Raw genomic sequence first — 19,670 nt, forward strand, 5'->3', positions numbered from 1 at the left:
TGGATATGTATGTATGTATATACATATATATGTATATACATATGTATGTATGTATATACATATATAAAAATTTTTAACATATATTAACAATTATATATGTATGTATATGTGTATATGTATATACATATATACATATACACATATACATACATACATATACATATAACAATTATATATGTATGTATATATAATTGTTATATGTATATGTATGTATATATACATACATATATAATTGTTAATATATGTTAAAATTTTTTATATTTCACATTTAAAGAAATAATAAATTTTATATTTTGTATTTAAAGACATTATATATAATAAATTATAAAATAATATATAATTATATATAGAATGTTATATATATAAAATATGTAACTCAGAGATGTATCATACTCACGTATAGTTTTGGCTTGCTCAATCTTGTACCAATCCCAGCACTCTGGCTTTTGAGGGTGCACATATGTATGGACCGAAAGACTGCACAAAGATGGACATAAAGGCACACCAGAAAAATGAACAACAGACTGTTGTAAATACAGATCCCTTTGCCCTGGGAGAGGGGGGCTCAGGGCAGAGGTGGGTTCAGGGACTACTGCTGGTCTGCAGACTCTTACTGTCTGTGACAAGATATGTAGAGAACTGAGAGCATTTGCAAACTGTCACAGGAATTGGACACTGACATGACAAAGGAGTATGTAATCCATGGACTCATCTCTTCCTACCGTGCCTTTTTACAAAAACACTGGTCTAAGGTGGCTTGGAAAATGAAAAACAAAGAAACTGGTTCTTTGCCACAGATTGTTTCAGAAACACTGTTCTCAATCTGTTTTCATTTTCTTTCAACGTTCCTCAAGCTAGGTGTTCTCTCTACCAAGAAAAAGAGCCTGGGGTTCTGAAGGTCAAGTTTTATTACATGACAATGCAGAAAAGATGTAGGATATGACACAGGAGCAGCTTCCCCTGACTGAGAAAGGAAATAAAAACTCCAGCAGTGGGTCAGGGTGTGGAGAGGGCAGAGGAGAATTAGGTTAGAAAGGGCCTGGTGTTACTCGGCTCCCGTGGGAATGGCCCAAAGAGCTCAGCTGGGACAGGGCACCTAGCATGGCTGAGACAACAGGAAGTCTTACAGGGGCCGGTAGACCTAAGGACCCAGAGAACACAGGTCCCTCTACCCTGGACAAAAGGTCAGAGAGAGGAGGCCAACTGGTGAGACACTGGGAACAAGGACAACACAGCAACAGCTCTGTACCTGCCAGCAGATTGGGTGAGTCTGTGACCCAGGAAGAAAGGTAGAAATTGGAAGAGGAGGAAATAAATACCACAGGGAGACACCTTGAGAAGGACTTAACTTGACCAAGGTAACTCACAGCCAGCAAGGACTCTGGTTCAAATCTATACTCTGAAACTTGTTAGCTCTGGGATCTTGGAGACATGACTGAACCAAGACATCACCTTGGTTACATGGAAAACACTCGAATAGTCCTTGGGGCATAGTAAGTGCATGGAAAATGTGAGCAGTTACTAAGATTCTTCGTGGCAACCCTGGACCTACAGTTTATGTTTGCTGAGCCAGGGTCAATAGTTTCCCAATATAACCAACCAAATATTACCCATGGATTTTCACCTCATTGTTCAGGAACCTGTGTGGTGCGAATATTTGTTACATCCTGTTCTGCCTAAGTATAAAGCCAAACACATCACTATTACCCACAAACACAGTAAGAGAGTCAAACGGGAATTCACTTGATAGAAAATCAATAGCTATTTGGTTTGTAGCGTAGAACTGATTTAGAAATGACCTGCCTGTGTTTGGAGCTCAAACTTGGTAACAGCCAATGAAATTAGATGACAGTTATGAGTCGTCTGAAGTAAGCTGACTTCTTCCTTCTTATACATGGCTAATGCAAACAAAACATTCCTGCCTTTCCTTTTTCCAAGTTACTGAGTAGACTTCCTTGTAGTGTTTTTCCCTGGGCTGGTCTCTCAATTAAAGGATAGTGATTCTTTGTCGCAAAATGTGTTTTAATATATATCCAGTTCTAGTCAAAATACAAAACTTTAAAATTATATATATTTGTTCGTAAGCACAGACATCTTTGGATATACTATTACTGCTGAAAATTGGGGGGAAAATGCCTATTTTGTATGAGGTCCTTACTGCCTTGTTTGAAAACAAACCCTTGATATATCGATTGATTTAAATGAAATTCATTTCAAAAATTTTAATCATATATTGATTTTAATGTGATTTTATGCCAGGAGACTAAACATTATCGCTGTCTATATATAGCTCTTGGGAGAATTTATCAATGGATTTGTCTATAGTCTGATAGGTGAAGTAAATAAATATGTTTGCTATGATCTGTCTTGGTCTGTGTTTGCCAAGTGGGCTGTTGCTGAACTTTTTATGACCCAGATAAAAGTATGTTTAGATTCAAAGTCTATTTTTGAATCCTGGAACGTCATTATTTGATGGCTACATCCCAAGTATGATTTCTCTACACACACCTGCCATCTCATCTCAACTATATTTTCTGGTAAGATCTAACACTTCCGTTCTTAGAATGCATTCTCAATGTTCAATGATTTTGTTAAAAAAATATATTGTTTGGTTTTGGAAATTTTACTTGCTTTAAAATGAAGTACCCCTTACACTTGCTTGGTTATGCATCTTCTTAATTTCCCTCCAAGCCCTGATGCCCTTTCGGAAATATTTTCTGACCGCACAACATCATAGTGAAAATGCCACTGAAGTCTATTTACATGAACCACAAACCCTGAAATGAATTGGACGTGTTCCTAATGTAGGAAGAGAGTGCTTCCTGGCATTTGATTAGAAAGATGAAATCAAATTAGCCTGGATAAGTCAACTGTTACAAGGACTGGAAACTGCTAAATGAAACTCCAATGTGAGTTACGAATGGTATTATGCCTACTTGGAAATGAATATGGTTATTAAGGGGTTCAGTGGCTGTAAGACTGATTTCAATATTTTAATTCAGTGGAGAAGAAAATGAAGTAAAAACCTCTTCGATTATTTTTGTAGCTGATAACGCTTAAAGTAAAAATAGAAAAACTCTATGGTGAGAGAACACATAAATGAGTAAGTAGTAGTTAAAATAGGAAATAGAAAGCAAACGGCAACTCGAAACATTAAGCCTGAACTTTTGAAATGTCAGCAAAAGCAAAGATGGAAACTAACACACATTCAGGAAAAAGTCCCCGTGGCTAGAAGCCACAATGAAGTACAATGCAAAGCGGCTGCCAATTTACAGTACAATATGCTATCTAGGAAAAAGAGGGATCACTCTTCAAGACCTCTGATGCTCACATACAGATTCATGGATGAGAGAAATCAGAATCCACTTACATAGATACTGGAAAACAGTGTAAATCTTATTTTAGAGGCACCTGGGTGGCTCAGTTGGTTAAGCTCGGAGCTTTGGCTCAGGTCATGATCCCAGGAGCCTGGGATTGAGCCCAGCCTAGGGCTTCCTGCTCAGCAGGGAGTCTGCTTCTCTCTCTGCCTGCCATTTCCCCCCCTGCTTGTCCTCCCTCTCCCTGTTTGTCTCTCTCTCAAATGAATAAAATCTTTTTAAAAACTTAAAAATCTTATTTTAGCAATTTTTATATTTATGAAAAACTCTCAAACATTTAATAGCAGTTGTCAAGGAAAACAAACTGCAACATTTAACAGCTGCCCAAGACTCCAGAGCCTGCTGCCCTTAACCAAATGCCAGGGCACAGAGCTGCTGAGATGATAGGACTCAGTGGTGGAGAATATGGGCTCTGGTTCGGGGCTCCTTGGGTTTGAAACCCAGCTCCATTATCCATCGGTTGTGCATAATCTCGGTGATCCTAAATTTATTCTTAAGCAAATGGACTAATGGTGAGATCTAGCTCCTGGTGTTCTTGGGAAGATTAAATGATTAAAATATTTTGAAGCACTTAGAACCACTCTTGGAATATTCTAGATATTATCTGTCTTTTCTTAACATGGAAAAGAAAAACTCTCATACAAAGCGAACTACTACCGTGTTAGTAAAACTACATACTCTGGTCAATGAGCCTGTCGATAGAGAGGAATAGAATTTCTAAGGTCCCTTGCACTCTTCAGTGTTATACACCTATGCTTGTTATAGAAAGAAATTTCTAGAATACAGGGAATAGTTAAGTCTGCTTTCTTAATATTTGGACATTTGGATACTGATATTCTGATTCCACGAAATACTGACACATTTCAGGATTCTGAAGGGTAAACTATTGACCATTCCTTTTTCCTTAACGCCCCTCCAAAATGTCTGAAAGACCGTTATCCCCATCCTTGAACTTCAAATGTTTGCTCAGAATATACGTGACTCCTCAACGTGCATTTGTTCGCTTCTGTCCCTGGTGCGAGGATCATTTTTTATCTGAGTCATGAAAGATTCAGTCAGGTATAGGTATGTACTCTCTAGCTCTGTTTCCAACCTCGATGTGTCACCTAATCCCCATATGGTGATTCCACTCTAATAAATCATTCCCACCTTGTACCCACGTGCTGCCACACTGGCCCTCACCACCACTTTCACACTTAGCAAGCACCTCCAATGTGCCAGGCACCGGTTTTAAGTATTGTACAACTATTAACCCTTCCAATCCTACAACAACCCTTTGGATAGAAATTCTTAGTACCCTCATTCTGCAGAAGAGGAAACTCAGGAACAGAGAAGGTAACTAATTTCCCAGTTTCCCATAGCTGTTAAGTCATAGAACTGGGATTCAAATTCAGGGAGTCTGTCTGTAGGGTCCAGGCTCTCAACCCCTCCCCTATACTGGCTCAGTATTTAAGATCCAGAACCCCGGTCCGTGTCCCTAACTCAGTCTTCTATTTTCAAATCTTACATTAATACTTAGAGTGCTTCACAGTTTAAAGTTATTTCACCTCCATGATCCCATTTGTTCCCTGTGACTGCTGTGTGAGATGAGTAAGAGGACATGGAGGCTCATAGAGAGAGAAAATGTATAGGAGGCACTCGATGTTAAAATCAGAACTTAAATCTGGATCTTTGGCTATAAAAGTCTGTGTTCTTTCCATCACACTCATAATTCTGTCCCCAGGGCTTGGGAAAACAAAATATGCATGAGGTTTCACTTTCTGGTAGAGGTGGGGTCTGACTCAGACCCTGAGTTCTAGATGGTTCTGCAACTGAGGGAGGAGAGAATGAGAAAATAAAGTATAAAAGGAAAAAAAATTACAGAAAAGACACAGGGGAGAGGGTAGATTCTAGACATACTGTCATAAAAAGAATGCTAGGACTTGGAAATGGTTTGGGTATTGAAAGCAAAGGAAAAGTCAGAAGCAAAAAGTGACTCCAAGTTTTTAACCGTGAGAAGCCAGGAGAACATTGATGCCATTAGCAAAAACATGGATGAAAGAGGAGAACATAAAAGACATAAAAGACAGTGGGTTTGGCTACAACTGTGATAAATATTGGGCGACAGCTGGACCTAGAAGTGGGAACACACATAATAGATGGAAAAACCTGGAAATGGAGATCTTAGAGGCATGATTGAAAATGATATTTTTAACTATGGTATTTAAAACTATGGGTTGCTGAGACATCACAGGCGAGGAAAAATAAGTAATAGATTATGGGCCAAATAATAAGCCTTTGGGGGAGTGAAGAAGTAGGGAAGAGAAGGAGACAAAAGGGAAAGTGGTTAAAAAGTAGTTCAAGAGATAACATAGAGTCACAGATAAGAAGAAAGGGAGACTTCAAGAGGTAGGAAGTGATCGTGAATGTGACAATGAGCAAAGTAGTCAAACAGAGTGAAGATTTGGAAAAGTATCCTTCACAGCACTTACCATAACTGAAATGAATTATTTGGGGAAATTTACATCTTTCCTAAGTAAATTAGAGGCACTTAAAGGCACAGAGTGCCACATACTGTAACTTCACTTGGTAGCAGCGTGTGATATGTAGCTGTCACCAAATACGTAACAAATGGATCAGTGAATGAAAGAATGGCATTATATCTCCTAACAGCAACCCCCAAGTGACCCTTGGAAGTAGGATAGCAATCAAGTGATGAAAGTAGATGTCATATCACAGGGAAACTGAAAGAAAGTGGGGTTTTAAAAGGGAGAAAATGGGTAGTAAGGCAAGAAGGGGCAGATGTTAGCAAGCACCTCTTAGAGATGTGTTTTGCTGAAAGGGGAGAGCAACTGATCGAGAAAACTTATCCTAGAACACTGTGTATTTAACAGATTTTGTACCTCTAAGATGTCTGCCTGACTTCTAGAGGCTCTTCCAGAACTCAAGGTAGCCATTCGAGTCACCAGCTCTACAAGTGATGGAACAAGACCACCTCTTTTATGACCTCTGTACTCAGGAGAATTAGGAGTCTATGGGCTGGGCGTGATGGAAGACGTGGCAAAAGCACGGTGAGCAGACGTCAGAGGAAACAATGACACTACCCACGGAGAGACAGAGCTGGGAACAGCACCAAGGTGGCGAGAAGTCACAGAATCCTGTGAAATTATCCCAAAGTGGGAAAGTACGCATCAGGGTGAATGCGTGAGAGTGAGAGCATGTATACAAGCAGAATATGGGATGTACGAAAACACAGTTTTGAAGAATTCTAAAGAGAAACTATCGAAGATGATGAGCTAAATTTTTGCACATGTTGGCTGAACAGTCATAACATACACCATTGGGTAACAGAGCTCAGTGAGGTAAAACAAACGGCTCATTTCACACACAAAGTTGCATTTCCTTAACATACCAAATGAGTAGAAGAAAGTAGTTTCAGCAAATATACTAAATGGTCTCCAGGACGCAAAGAGGTAGAAACATTATTTTATCCCCTAAACTTATTAGAAGACAGTATCAAACAAGAATAAACAGAACAACAACACAAAGCTAATTCCCAAACTCAGGCTGGCAGAGAATTTCAGAAAATCATAAGCACATGGAATCAATATGATTTGGCAACAAAAAGACATTTTCTTGTAGTCTCCCTTATCTATTTTCCCAGTGTTAGCTGTCCATATGTGCGTGTGTGTGCGCACGTGCGCGCGCACGGCCTCAGGGATGTTTAAGGATTTTACCCAAGTCCAATGTCTTCATGCACTTAAGTTGTGGGGTATAAATTATAACAGTCTTGTGCTTAAGCTGTTGCCTAAACAACATATAAGCAACTTATTACAAAGCAAAAAAAACAAAAACAAAAACAAACCCCAAACCCTAAACACTAACTTCCTGCGCTTAAAAGACATCTTAAAGAGGCTAAGATTTAAGGTATATTTTTAAACACATTATCATATACGAGTAATGTTTGCTACTCACAATTCTGAATGCTGGAAATATGTAACTCCTTTTTCTCCAAGAACAGAGTTTGATACATTATGCTGCAAAATGTATTTCTCCTTTAAATGAGGAAGATCACATTGCTAATTAAAACAATCCACATTAAAGAGCAATTTTCAAAAAATGTGATGGCTCTTTCTAGAGTATATTCATATTCAGTCAGTATCTCGTCTCCTTGTGGTGTTAAAAACATCACATTCATGTTGAAATTATTCCAGGGATTTCAGGCTTTGGCAATCTTACTACTCAATTTATAACCACAGTGGATATTTACCCCTTTCAAGAGCAGAACTGTTATTCAACAATGCTAAATAAAACATGTGAGTTTTCCAGCAAATGAAACAAACTCAGAACAAAAGGACTGCTATCTCATACAGAGAGATGTGAGAGGTTTTTGCCAAAAGGACAGTACTTTTGCTGTGAACCTGATTTGTTTATGTCAGGAGGATAAATACTTGCTCGTGGAGGCACTCATTTTTTTCAGTAGGATCTAATGCAGTGTTTCAATCTATAGATTAAAGTAAGTGCTAATAACAAGAAGATACTTTGATTTTCTTCCTCAAGCCATCAAACTCACGTAGTAGCCCAACAGCCGAAATGTCCCTTCTGTATATATCCATCTCTCTTTCCCCTCATGGTAAGATCTCATATCAAATGGTGGAAGGAGTCATTCATTTCCTGATAAGCAAATTCCAAAGCCCTACCACGGAAAAATACAAAAACCTAGAAAGCAGATATCACGCTGAAGACCCCTAAACACGTTATTCTTACCTCAATCTGATGTTAGAACATTTTGTAAACTCACTTTTCTTTCAGACACACCAACGGTAGAACGCTGGTCTACTTGACCCTCGAGCAGTGCTAGGCGCAGGAACCTGAAAAACCAGCCTCTCATGTTCCCACAATCTATTTACACACCAAACACACCCAGGAGCACAGAGTGGTGTTTACCTGCGGTGGACAGCTAGTCCAAGAAGCAAGCAGTACGTCCACTTTCAAAAGGGAATGTCTCTGTTGATCAGCAGGGGAAAGGTGAGAGTTGTTTCTTCCTCTCAAGCACATTTGGGAAGGTTTTTGAAATGAGATACTTTTTAAATTAATGTTTCAAAAGGGATTCATTCTTTCGATATTCTGTTCCTTTTGATATTCTAGTCAGAAACGATCTGAGAAAAACATACACTTACACATTAAGTCCCAGGTGCAATTCCAAGTGCTTTACGTCTATTGTTTCCCAGAAGTTCCAAAACTTATTAAGTATGAACTGTTACTACCACCATATTACAGATGGGCATACTAGGTATTTTGCCCACAGTTACCCAATTAGTAAATGGTAGAGCCAGAAGTTACATTCAGGCACTCCAGCACCACAGTCCGTGAGTCTAACCGTGACACCACAGTATATATGTATGATTTTTTTTTTTTAGATTTTATTTATTTTATTTGCAGACAGAGATCACAAGCAGGCAGAGAGGCAGGCAGAGAGAGAGGGAAGAGGAAGCAGTCTCCCTGCTAAGCAGAGAGCCCGACGCGGGGCTTGATCCCAGGACCCTGGGACCATGACCCGAGCCAAAGGCAGAGGCTTCAACCCACTGAGCCACCCAGGCGCCCCTATATGTATGATTTTTATTTTCATTTTTTGTAGGTATGATTTTTATTTTTTATTTTTTTAAAGACTATTTATTTGACCGACAGAGATCACAAGTAAGCACAGAGAGGAGGAAGGAGGCTCCCCGCTGAGCAGTGAGCAGAGAGCCCAATGTGGGACTCGATCCCAGGACCCTACGATCATGACCTGAGCTGAAGGCAGAGGCTTTAACCCACTGAGCCACCCAGGCACCCCCAGTAGGTATGATTTTTAAAAGATAACTGTGATAGAATGTGGCTGCTCAGCTGAACACTGGAAAATGAGTGAAATTTTCTTAATGCTTGTACTATACTACATCTTAAGTTGGAGCCAGGAAAAATTCTGGAAGATTATTTCCCCAACATAATTATTCATTTATACACTCAGACCAGGCTTCTTTTTAGTTACAGTGGCCCTTCAGGGTCCCAGGAAATTGAGCAGAAGATGGGTCTAATTTTAAGTACCAAGAGAGTCATTACTTCTTATGTTCAAAGAGTCATGCAGGAAAAGCCAATACCTCTTTTTACAAAAGTCTCAAGGATATCTTTTTGGGTTTGTTTTTTGTTTTAGGTTTTTGCTTTTTTTTTTTTTTTTTTTTTGATCAGATAATTCCTATCAATCTGTCTTCAAGTTCACAGACTCTATTTTCAGCCACCTCCACGCTGATGTTGAGCCCTGGTAGTGTGTTTTTATTTTGGTTATTATAATTTTTAGTTCTAAAGGGTTTTTTGCATTTAAAAAGAATTTTAATAGGCAAGTAAGACAAACAGCAGGCAGATGTGCAGAAGCTGACGTAGCTGTATCCAGGGTATAAAAACTGGGAAGCAGTTTGGAGGAAACTGCTATGGAAAAGTGAGTCATTCCAATTCCCAGTTGGGTTCTAAAGCTTTTATTTGGTTTTTTATAGTTTTCATTTACCTGCTGAAATTCCTTGTCTATTCATTCATTAAGTTTATGTTCTTTTATTCTTTGAACATATTCTCCTTTAGTTCTTTGACCACAGAATAATTCCTTTAAAATCACCATCTAAAAAGTCCAACAACTGGGCATCTGGCTTCTTTTTTTTTCTTGACTATAGGCCATATTTTGCCGTTTCTTTGCATGTTGAATAATTTTTACTGTACACTGGACAGTGTGGATATGTATGGGGCTTCTGGGTTTTGCTATCTTCCTCTGAAGAGTACTGATTTTTGTTCTAGTAGGTAGTTTGGGAAGTTTGATTTTATGCTTTATTAAGGTAGATATATAGAAAACCTAAGGTCTTCCCCACCCAATTAATTTTACTGTAGAAGACTCCAAATTCGATCTCCTCTCCTTATCTTATAAGGGTAGGGTCTTACAATTTTTAAGGGTGGATCTATTATAGGTTTTAGTTTAGGGTATGGTCTTAACTACTAAGGTTTCTGGTGTTTCAGCTGGATGCCCAGGATATTAGTGAGGTATTTTCAAGGTCTCTCCACTCTTATGGCTTAGAACTCCAACATCCCCCAGCATGGGTCAACTGGTAATACCTCTGTCCTTTCTCAAATCTGTACCCTCTGGGCAGTCTTAGGTAGTCCACCCCTATGAACATACACCCAGTTCTGAGCCAGAAATTCTTAGAAATCCCCCAAATGGACTTATGAAGACCTTCCTTTATATAGCTCTTTCTTCTATGATGCCTTGTCTTGAAAATTCCAGCTTCTTCAAATTGACTAAACTCGGATTCCTACCTTCTTAGCCCAGCAGCGTCACTGTTGTTCTGTCTGAAATCGAGCAAAACTGGAAGAATGGTTGAGCTACCTTGTGGGTTTCCTTTCTCTATGGGATTACAGCACTGTGCTGCCTGTTGTACAATGCCCCCCAAACAGTGAGATTCTATATTTTGTCCAGTTTTATGGTCATTTATGGCAGAAGGGCTAGTATGGTACCAATTACTCCATCAGAAATGAAAGTGTCCCAAGGGTTTCATTTTACCAAATTTAAGTGTTATGAAAAACCTATTTGCTGTTCAGTCTTACAAGTCTTGCACAATTTTAACCCATCTCAAAACATAATCATATGAATCACGGAAAAGGAAGTAGTGGGGGACAACTTCAGTGGAGATGGGATAAGTTAGCTAGCTGCTGTATCCTTTATCTTCACCTAATGTCTTAGTTTGGGTTCCCTTAGGAGCAGACGCTGATGTGAGTGGTTATAAGCTTATTCGGGAGGTGCGTTAGTTTCCTTTGGCTTCTGTAACAAATTACCACAATCTTGGTGGCTTAAACCAGCATGCATTTATTATCTTATGGTTCTAGAGGTCAGAAGTTTGAAATCACTTTCACCGGGCTAAGCTCTGGGTGTTGACTGGGTCACACTCTCTCCAGCATCTCTAGGGGAGAATTTGTTCATCTTTTCCAACACCTAAGGATGCATTCCTTGTCTGTGGTCCCTTCCACCAGCTCCAAAGTCAAAAGCCTAGCATCTTGCGTCAGTGGTCACCATGCCTTCTTCTTCTGTACTGAATCCCCCTCTAGCTTCCTCTCATAAGGACACTTGTGATTGCATTTAGGGCCCATCCATATAATCCAAGATATTCTCCCCATCTCAAAATTCTTTACTTCATCATATTTATAAAATCTCTTTTGCCATATAAAGTAACTTTCATGAGTTTATGGATTAACACTTGGATATCCAGCCTACCAAATTCTACCCCCTGGCCCCGGGAGATGCATGTCCATTCCACGTTCAGAATATCCTATCAACCCCCAAATCTCAACCCATTAGAGTACCAACTTCAAGTCTAAAATCTTATTACCTAAATCAGGTGTGGGTGAGATTCTGGAGAGCAATCTATCTTGGGGCAAAATTCCTCTCCATTTGTGGACTTGTGAAACTAAAAAAATTATTTATCTTCAAAATACAGTGGTGGACAGGCATAGAAGAATAGTTACATGAATTCTGTTTTAACTAGGGAGAACTAAGAAAGAAAAGTCACCATCTCCAAGAAATTTCTCAATCCAACCAGCAAGATCCATTAGGTTTGAAGGCCTGAAAATAGTCATCTGTGGTTTAAAGCTGTGCCTTGGCCTATGGCTCAACCCTTTGGGACAGGGCTTCCATCCTAGGACATGTGACTCTAAACTCCAGGTAATATTACAGAACAGTATTCTTGTGTCTGTTCTTTCTACTTCTTTTTTTTATAATTTTATTTTTTTTATAAACATATAATGTATTATTAGCCCCAGGGGTACAGGTCTGTGAATTGCCAGGTTTACAGACTTCACATAGAACTCACACTTCACATACAGCACTCACCATAACACATACCCTCTCCAATGTCTATAACCCCACCACCCTCTCCCTACCCCCCTCTCCTTGGCAACCCTCAGTTTGTTTTGTGAGATTAAGAGTCTCTTATGGTTTGTCTCCCTGCCGATCCCATCTTGTTTCATTTATTCTTTTCCTACCCCCCAAATCCCCCACGTTGCGTCTCTACTTCCTCATATCATATGGGAGATCACATGAAAGTTGCCTTTCTCCGAATGACTTATTTCACTAAGCATAATACCCTCTAGTTCCATCCACATCATCGCAAATGGCAAGATTTCATTTCTTTTGATGGCTGCATAATATCCCATTGTATATATATATACCACATCTTCTTTATCCATTCACCTGTTGATGGACATCTAGGTTCTTTGTTCTTTCTATTTCTTTTTAAATGGGTATAATGTCTCTTGAGTCTCTCATGAGGTAACAAAAACCTTTTAACACGTTCATTTCATATCTGTATGGACATCATGATTTTTTTTTTAAATTTATTTGACAGAGATCACAGGTAGGCAGAAAGGCAGGCAGAGAGAGAGGAAGGAAAACAGGCTCCTTGCTGAGCAGAGAGCCCGATGCGGGGCTCGATCCCAGGACCCTGGGATCATGACCTGAGCCGAAAGCAGAGGCTTTAACCCACTGAGCCACCCAGGCGCCCCAGGACATCATGATTTTATCTTGTTCTGAAAATTATCTTCTAATCATCTTAGAGGTCAAAGAGAAATTCCCAATACATTCACCTACCAGAGCTAGTTAAAGTTCACTGCCAGAGAAGGGTGTCTCATGCAGAGTTTAAGCCTAGGCATGTCTTTTCTTGGTGGTTCAGGTGAATCCAAAGCACCAATGCAACAAATGCTGACATCTGTTTCTTTAGCTTTCATTTTCTGATCCACTCTCTCAGTTATTTTATTTTGGATACATTATAACCCAGAAAGTATTGCTTTTCTAAGGTAAAATGGCTTTTTGTTCCAGAATTGGAATGAGGATGAGGATGCTCAAAGACAAAAGAGAGCACGGACAGAAAGCTGCAGAGAAGTCACAAAAAGAGAATTTCCAAAGGAACACAAATTTGTGCAAAATATTTCCAAACTGGACTCAATTTTCACAAGTTTATAAGATTTTCAAAATGAAGTTGTAGCTAAGTTAATACCAAACAGTATATTGAATATTAACTCAATCTGAGAATTTGATTTGCTTTCAGGAAGACAGACCAAGTTGTGTTAAGAGTATGGATCTGCTCTTACTAAGAGATTGCAAAAGGTGACTCCTTAGCTGTATGGAGTTTCCTATGACGGCTCCAACAAATTACTAAAACCGTGATGGCCTTAAAAACACATACGTTCATTGGGGAGGGTATGTGATATGGTGAGTGCTGTGAAGTGTGTAAGCCTAACAATTCATAAATTGTGCCCCTGGGGCAAATAATACATTATATGTTAATAAAAATAATTTTTAAAAAACAATAAACGAAAACCACACATACATGTATTTGCTTACCATTCAGGAAGTCAGAAGTTCAAAATTGGTTTCTCTGAACTACCTTCTTTGTAATCTGCCCCCCAAACCAGAGATTTTATACTTCAAAAGAAAAACTTTCTACCATTTGCTCTGACTTCATCATGACCCTAATTATTCTTTTTAAAATAAAAGAAATAAAAGAAGTTACATAACTTCTGAATGGTCATTACTTTGCCACTTAAGAAACAGGTAGCCAAGCTACAACCATTTGCGTTCTGAAGCTTCCATAATCTGATCTTAAGTGCTCAAATATTCTGGCAATTTTATTTTTTCCTTCCCCACAATGAATCCTAAATGAAAAATGAAATAAATTCATACTTCAAAGGATATTTTGCACTGAAAACTCCCTTTGAGATTTCCCAGAAGGCCCTGAAAGTCAGAAAATTTTGTCACCTTGTAAAAAGAGAGGTGATAGAATTATGAGGTTTATTTGATATACTACTGTTTATGAATTGCATGGGAAAATTCTCAAAAGAGGTTATCAACTTCCTCTAGGTTAAATCTGAATAGGGATAACATTATCAACATAAATATTTTAGAAACCATAGCATATATAGGAAATTCCTAGAGATTTGTCGGTATTCTCGCTGTCCATTGTTTCTACTTACTGACATCCTGGTGGTACTTCCCCTGATGATATTAAGGCATCAATACTATGGTGTTATCAGTGTAATTTCAGTTATTTTAAAATATTTGATTGCAATCTTACTATTTTAATTTGCAACCAGCATCTTCTAGGCCAGTGCTTTCAAATGGAGGATGTATATAAAACTTATCCCTAGAGATTTTATTAAAATACAGATGTTCAGAGCCCACTCCAGACTTTTTCCAAAATAGTCTTAATTAGGTTGGTAGGCCTTTTGTCCAAAACTCATCTCTTTTGAGATGACTTTATTATCTTCTTTTGCATACCATGGGGGGGAGTAATTTCACCTTCATTTGCATTATTCTTATGCCTCCCACAAAAGTTTTCACTTGTGAAAATTATCAGTAATAAGTTAACCACAGCCATAACTATCTGTCTCCTCTGGATTGTTTTTTGTTTAACTCTGGTGGTTCCGCCAAGGCCATACAATCAGCTACGTGACAGAGACCTTGTTTTCAACAAAGAAGGACTGTCTGAGAATCCCCAGGAAGAGATCAGATATTCCCAAGAATAGGCCCTTGAGTACAGGCTGATGTACAGTATGTGTCAAGAAAGGTTTCTTCTGATGTCATCACATAATGACCTTTAAGATGAGGTCAGGGGCACCTGTGCAGTTCAGTGGGTTAATAAGCCTCTGCCTTAGGCTCAGGTCAGGATCCCAGAGTCCTGTGATCGAGCCCCACATCGGGCTCTCTGCTCCACGGGGAGCCTACTACCCTCCTCTCTCTCTGCCTGCCTCTGCCTACTTGTGAGCTCTGTCTGTCAAATAAATAAATAAAATCTTTAAAAAAAAAAAAAAAGACAAGGTCAGTGGACTGACTCAGAATTCTGAGAACAAGTTAACTGAGAAGCAGAAGTGTTCTTGAAGTTGCTCAACATAAGACAGAAGGAACAAGACCTGTGTTTGCAAACTACAAAGATAAAACACTAATGATGTTGATTTGATGTTGATATGAAGGCTAATTGAATTTAAATAAAAACAAAGAATGAAATCAGTCTTTTTATCCTAACCTATCAGATTTCTCAAATAAAATACAACTAAGTTGATAATGCTTCCCTAGATCTCAGAGACACTAAGAGTTTAGCTTCTTTTTCCCAGAGGAGAACATGAAACACTTCCTATCTCAAGGCCTGTTTCTCAGGATATCAGAAAGAACCTCAACAGGTAGGAGAGACACATTCTCCTTCTCACTGTGATGTTGGGAGAGCTGATTACCATGCTGGGGCCAAACCGGCCTATGAAATAAAATGGAGGCTCTAAAAAAAGCCCTGTCCCCTGTGCCCCACTTATTGTTAGTACAGAATTTTTCTTTGGAAAAGTTCACAGACTGATAATTGGACTTATCCCTCAAGGAGACCTTCAAAGAAATTTGGTCCAACCTCTGCACTTTATGGCTATGGAGGATGATGTGTCCCCAAGGAAACTACCAGAACCTAGTAAACCTCCACCTCCACTTGCTGGAGAGAGGCTTGCTCACCAACTCACATGAAGAGGAGAGAGAGAGCTGAACATGCCAAAGGCTAGGAGGGCTTCATGGCTCTCCATAACAAATGACCAAGGAGCGAGAGAAGTTCACACAGGTGGCCAAGGCCTACCAAGACCACTGAGGACCAAACAGAAGGAGAGGATGCTGACAAGAAAGAAAGCTCCTAGAGAGGCCACAGCTGCCTGTGGTAGCTCCTTGAGCCCCCTCAGAAGACTCTTACTAAAATAGAGAGTAATGAAGTCTAGAAAATAATATCATGGGGTGGACCTTGACGGTGTTTCTGTAAATACTGGGTTGAAGGGGCAGTATGTGTCAAGAAAGGTTTCTTGGATTTATAAAAACACATATTCTAACATGCTGTAAGTACAACCTTCATACTATTTTTCTCGGAATACTTCTGTGAATGTGCTAAAAGCCAAACCGGTCTTTCTGCTTACACAAGCAGAGGAAGGAGGCAGATGGAGGGCAGGTCACCAGGCAGAGGAGAGCAGAGAGGAAACGTGACTGAGGCCTGTCTGGTTCCCGGGTGTGTGCTTCTGGCTTCTTCCTCTCCGTGGCACTCTCCTGTCTCTCCACAGGTGGCAGCAGGCTGTGCTTCCACATCAGAGGCCCAGGCACCCCGCCATCACGGGAGAGCCAGGCCCAGGGGCGCTTGGGAAACACCCTAAGCCTCTGGTCTACAGGGAGGGAGAGACAGGCAGCTACTCATTAAGGACACACTCGGTGCCGGTGCCGGTGCCGGGCACGGCGCTCTGCCACAGCTTCCAGGCACACATTAACTTAATCTTTGCGAAAATCCAAAGATGGAGGAACTCTTATTGTCCCCGTTTTACACATGAGGACAGTGCTGCTCAGAGAGAAGAGGGGACTGTCCCAGATCACATGGCCACAAAATGGTGAACGGGGATGGCCAACCTAGCTCCTCTGATCCCACTGTTGAAGCCGCCAAGATGACCTCCGAGCAGCCCTCTATGACAGGCCGGGGGTGACAGAGGGGGGCTCTTGAGCAGATGATGAACAAGAGAAAATGACAGATGCCGACAGTCACAGGAAGGGGACAAACTGCCAGAACACTCGATGTGACAACTGTATTTTAACCTAAAACAGCACAAGAGTGTTTATAAGAATCGTCCGTACTTGTGAGTTCACCATTTGGGAGGAAATTTACACAGAACACACTCACACCTCTCCAAACAGGCATCCAGCCACTGAGAACTCTAGGTTGCCATCAAAATATGATCATACACAGGCTAGGTGTTTCAGCTGAGAATGAGACTAACAAATGTGTTTGTAAATGGAATACATTTACAAATAATCTGTCAAGGGGCCCCTGGGTGGCTCAGTCAGTTAAGCATCCAACTCTTGATTGTGACTCAGGTCATAATCTCAGGGTTGTGAGACAGAGCCCCGAGTCAGGCTCTGCAATGTGTGTGGAAACTGCTTAAGATTCTCTCTCCCCCTTCTCCCTCAGCCCCTCCCCCTCCCTTCTCAAAGAAATACATGGATAAAATATAAATCTATTAATAACCATTAAGAACTTCTGGAACTGCATGTCTTCGGCCAGATAATACCTTTGATGCTACTGTTTACCAGTGTCCACAAGAGAGGAAAGAAGGATTTACTTCACAGAGCATCACAGCACTAATAATCCGTGTCTCAAGTCCTTTTTTGGAATGAGGTCGGGTCTAAACGAATGAAATCAACCTGAGCATGGCTCCTTTCCATATGCCTCTTCTCGGTTTCCCGTCGCTCCTCCATCTTCATGGAAAGCCCCTGTCCCATTAGGTTCACACCAACTGCTACGCCACCCTCTCCACCCACCCCCACCGCCATCTCCTCCTGACTTCCACACATTCCCCCCATCATGAAGAAAGCCTTCAGCCCCACCCCGGTTACCATCATCGTTCTGGGAATTCAACACACCTGGGAGCACCCCCCACCCACAGCCATCCTCCTGGGAGGCGTTGACTTGCTCAGAGGCAGGGAGGCGGTCTTTCCCCTGCAGCCACCTACTCCCTCCACGGCCACGCACCACCCCCGCCTGCAAACACTGTCCCCAGTAAACTGCTCCTGAAATACCCAACTCCAGCATCCCACACTGACCGCCCTTCCACCCTCCACTCCCCGTGGGAGATCTCCTGCCCCACCACCGGCCCCTCCGGCCATGGCCACTCCCCGTGCTGTCCCCGGAGAAACCGCTCCCTGAAATGCTGGACTCCACAGCTTCCCACACCGACCGCCCCGTCCACCCTCCACTCCCCACGGGAGATCGCCTCCTGAACGTCCCACAGACACCGCCCACTCAGCAGCACAGAAGCAGACACCAGTCAAAAAATTGCACTGGATCGTAAGTCCTTTAATGGTTTATGCTGACAGGAGAGCAGGCCTCCCTCGTCTATGCGGGGGCCGGGGACTAGATGAGGTTGTTGGCTCTGGGACCCAGGCCGCCGCACTTTCTGGGCTGGGGCACCCCCTCCACCTGAGGGCAGGCGCTGTCCTCAAAGAGGCGGCTCAGGTGCTGGTGGCTGCCCAGGGCCCTCTGCACGTGTTCTGGGGTGATGCGGATCTTGTTGTTGTTGCGAGCCTCCTGGCCCGCCAGCTCGAGGATGTTGGCCGTCAGGTACTCGAGAACGCCCGTGAGGAAGATCGGTGTAGATGAGCTCAGGCGCTGAGCATAGCGACCCTGTCTCAGGAGGCGGTCCACGCGGCTAACCGGGAATTGGAGCTCAGCTCTCATGGAGCGGGACAGACTGTGCCTCCTATGTCTAGGATAGTGCCAGGGGCTTCTTCTCCCAGGCATGATGGTAGCTGGGTTTGGCCCTGCCTGATGGTGCCAGGGGCCTGGGTCTGTCACGATACCAGTGCTCGCTCCTGCCCACTGTGCCCCTCACTGGCCCGGGAGCTGCCTTTAAGGCAACTTGGACATTGTGATGTCATTGATGACACGGGGCCTGATCAGGACCCGCCTAGAAACGTCTATGATGGAAACCTGGTCTCCGTGTTGATTGAACCCTCTGTATGAGGGAACATTTTCTAGGTGACTTTAATAGCCTAGCTTTAAAAAGGAAATGAATGTTCAATATAATCAGTGCCCTGTCTTTAGGATACTCCACTCCTGGTTACCGGATTCTAGCCTTGCATCATCTTTGAGCTCTCTTATAGCCCTTTGTAAATGGCTGGTAACCAACAGACATACAGAATGCTATCCAGTAGAGGTCCAAAATAAAACCACTTTTCCCCATGTACACATTTAAATATTTCTATATTCTTTGGATTCTCTTTTGAATTGGTTACAATATCTGCCAGTTCCTCATGAGTTAAAAAAATAAAAAACTAACGCATTTCCAGTTCATATCCGCATAAGGGTCATGATTTTACTCTGAAAATATCTCCTGGGGGCGGGTAGGTGGCTCAGTCTGCTCAGCATTCAACTCTGTTTTGGTTCAGGTCATGATCTGAGATCAAGCCCTGCGTCAGACTCCGTGAAGCCTGCGGAAGGTTCTCTCCCTCAGGTGCTCCCAACCCTGCTCAGTCATGCTCGCACGCTTTCTCTCTCTCAAAAATACCTGTTTTGAAGATCACACTGATATGCCCAGGGGGTTCACCTGTGAGAGCCAGGTACATATTCATAGACACAGAAGTGTACCTCGTTCTCAGCTGAGTGTTGCATTTCTTCTAGCTGAATCCAAAGTACAGATAGTACTTTGTTAATGTTATTTTTCTAATTTAAATTTTTAATAATGGCCATTTTC

General features: G+C 41.4%; 2 protein-coding genes across 4 annotated transcripts in view; both read right to left on the minus strand.

Moving 5' to 3' along the window:
• The window catches only part of SYTL5 (synaptotagmin like 5), a 261,585-nt gene that overhangs the window by 126,780 nt on the left and 115,135 nt on the right, over positions 1-19,670 (minus strand). Inside the window, exon 1 of one of the 3 annotated variants that reach the window (XM_082717895.1) lies at positions 8,124-8,192. The exons of the other annotated variants lie outside the window; for them this stretch is intronic. The gene's annotated coding sequence lies outside the window, so the exon portion shown is untranslated. Of the gene's footprint in view, positions 1-8,123; positions 8,193-19,670 lie in introns of those variants that run through there. 3 annotated transcript variants of the gene reach the window in all.
• On the minus strand, positions 18,254-18,816 carry H2AL3 (H2A.L variant histone 3). Its single transcript, XM_082717272.1, has one exon. It carries the CDS (start codon positions 18,716-18,718, stop codon positions 18,332-18,334), a length of 387 nt encoding a protein of 128 aa, XP_082573398.1. The 5' UTR covers positions 18,719-18,816; the 3' UTR covers positions 18,254-18,331.

The sequence above is a fragment of the Mustela nivalis genome (assembly GCF_964662115.1).
Source record: "Mustela nivalis genome assembly, chromosome: X".
Lineage (NCBI taxonomy): Eukaryota > Metazoa > Chordata > Mammalia > Carnivora > Mustelidae > Mustela > Mustela nivalis.

Coding starts and splice junctions, on each gene's coding strand:
- H2AL3 (XM_082717272.1), bottom strand. CDS start 18,718: ATGCCTGGGAGAAGAAGCCCCTGGCACTATCCTAGACATAGGAGGCAC.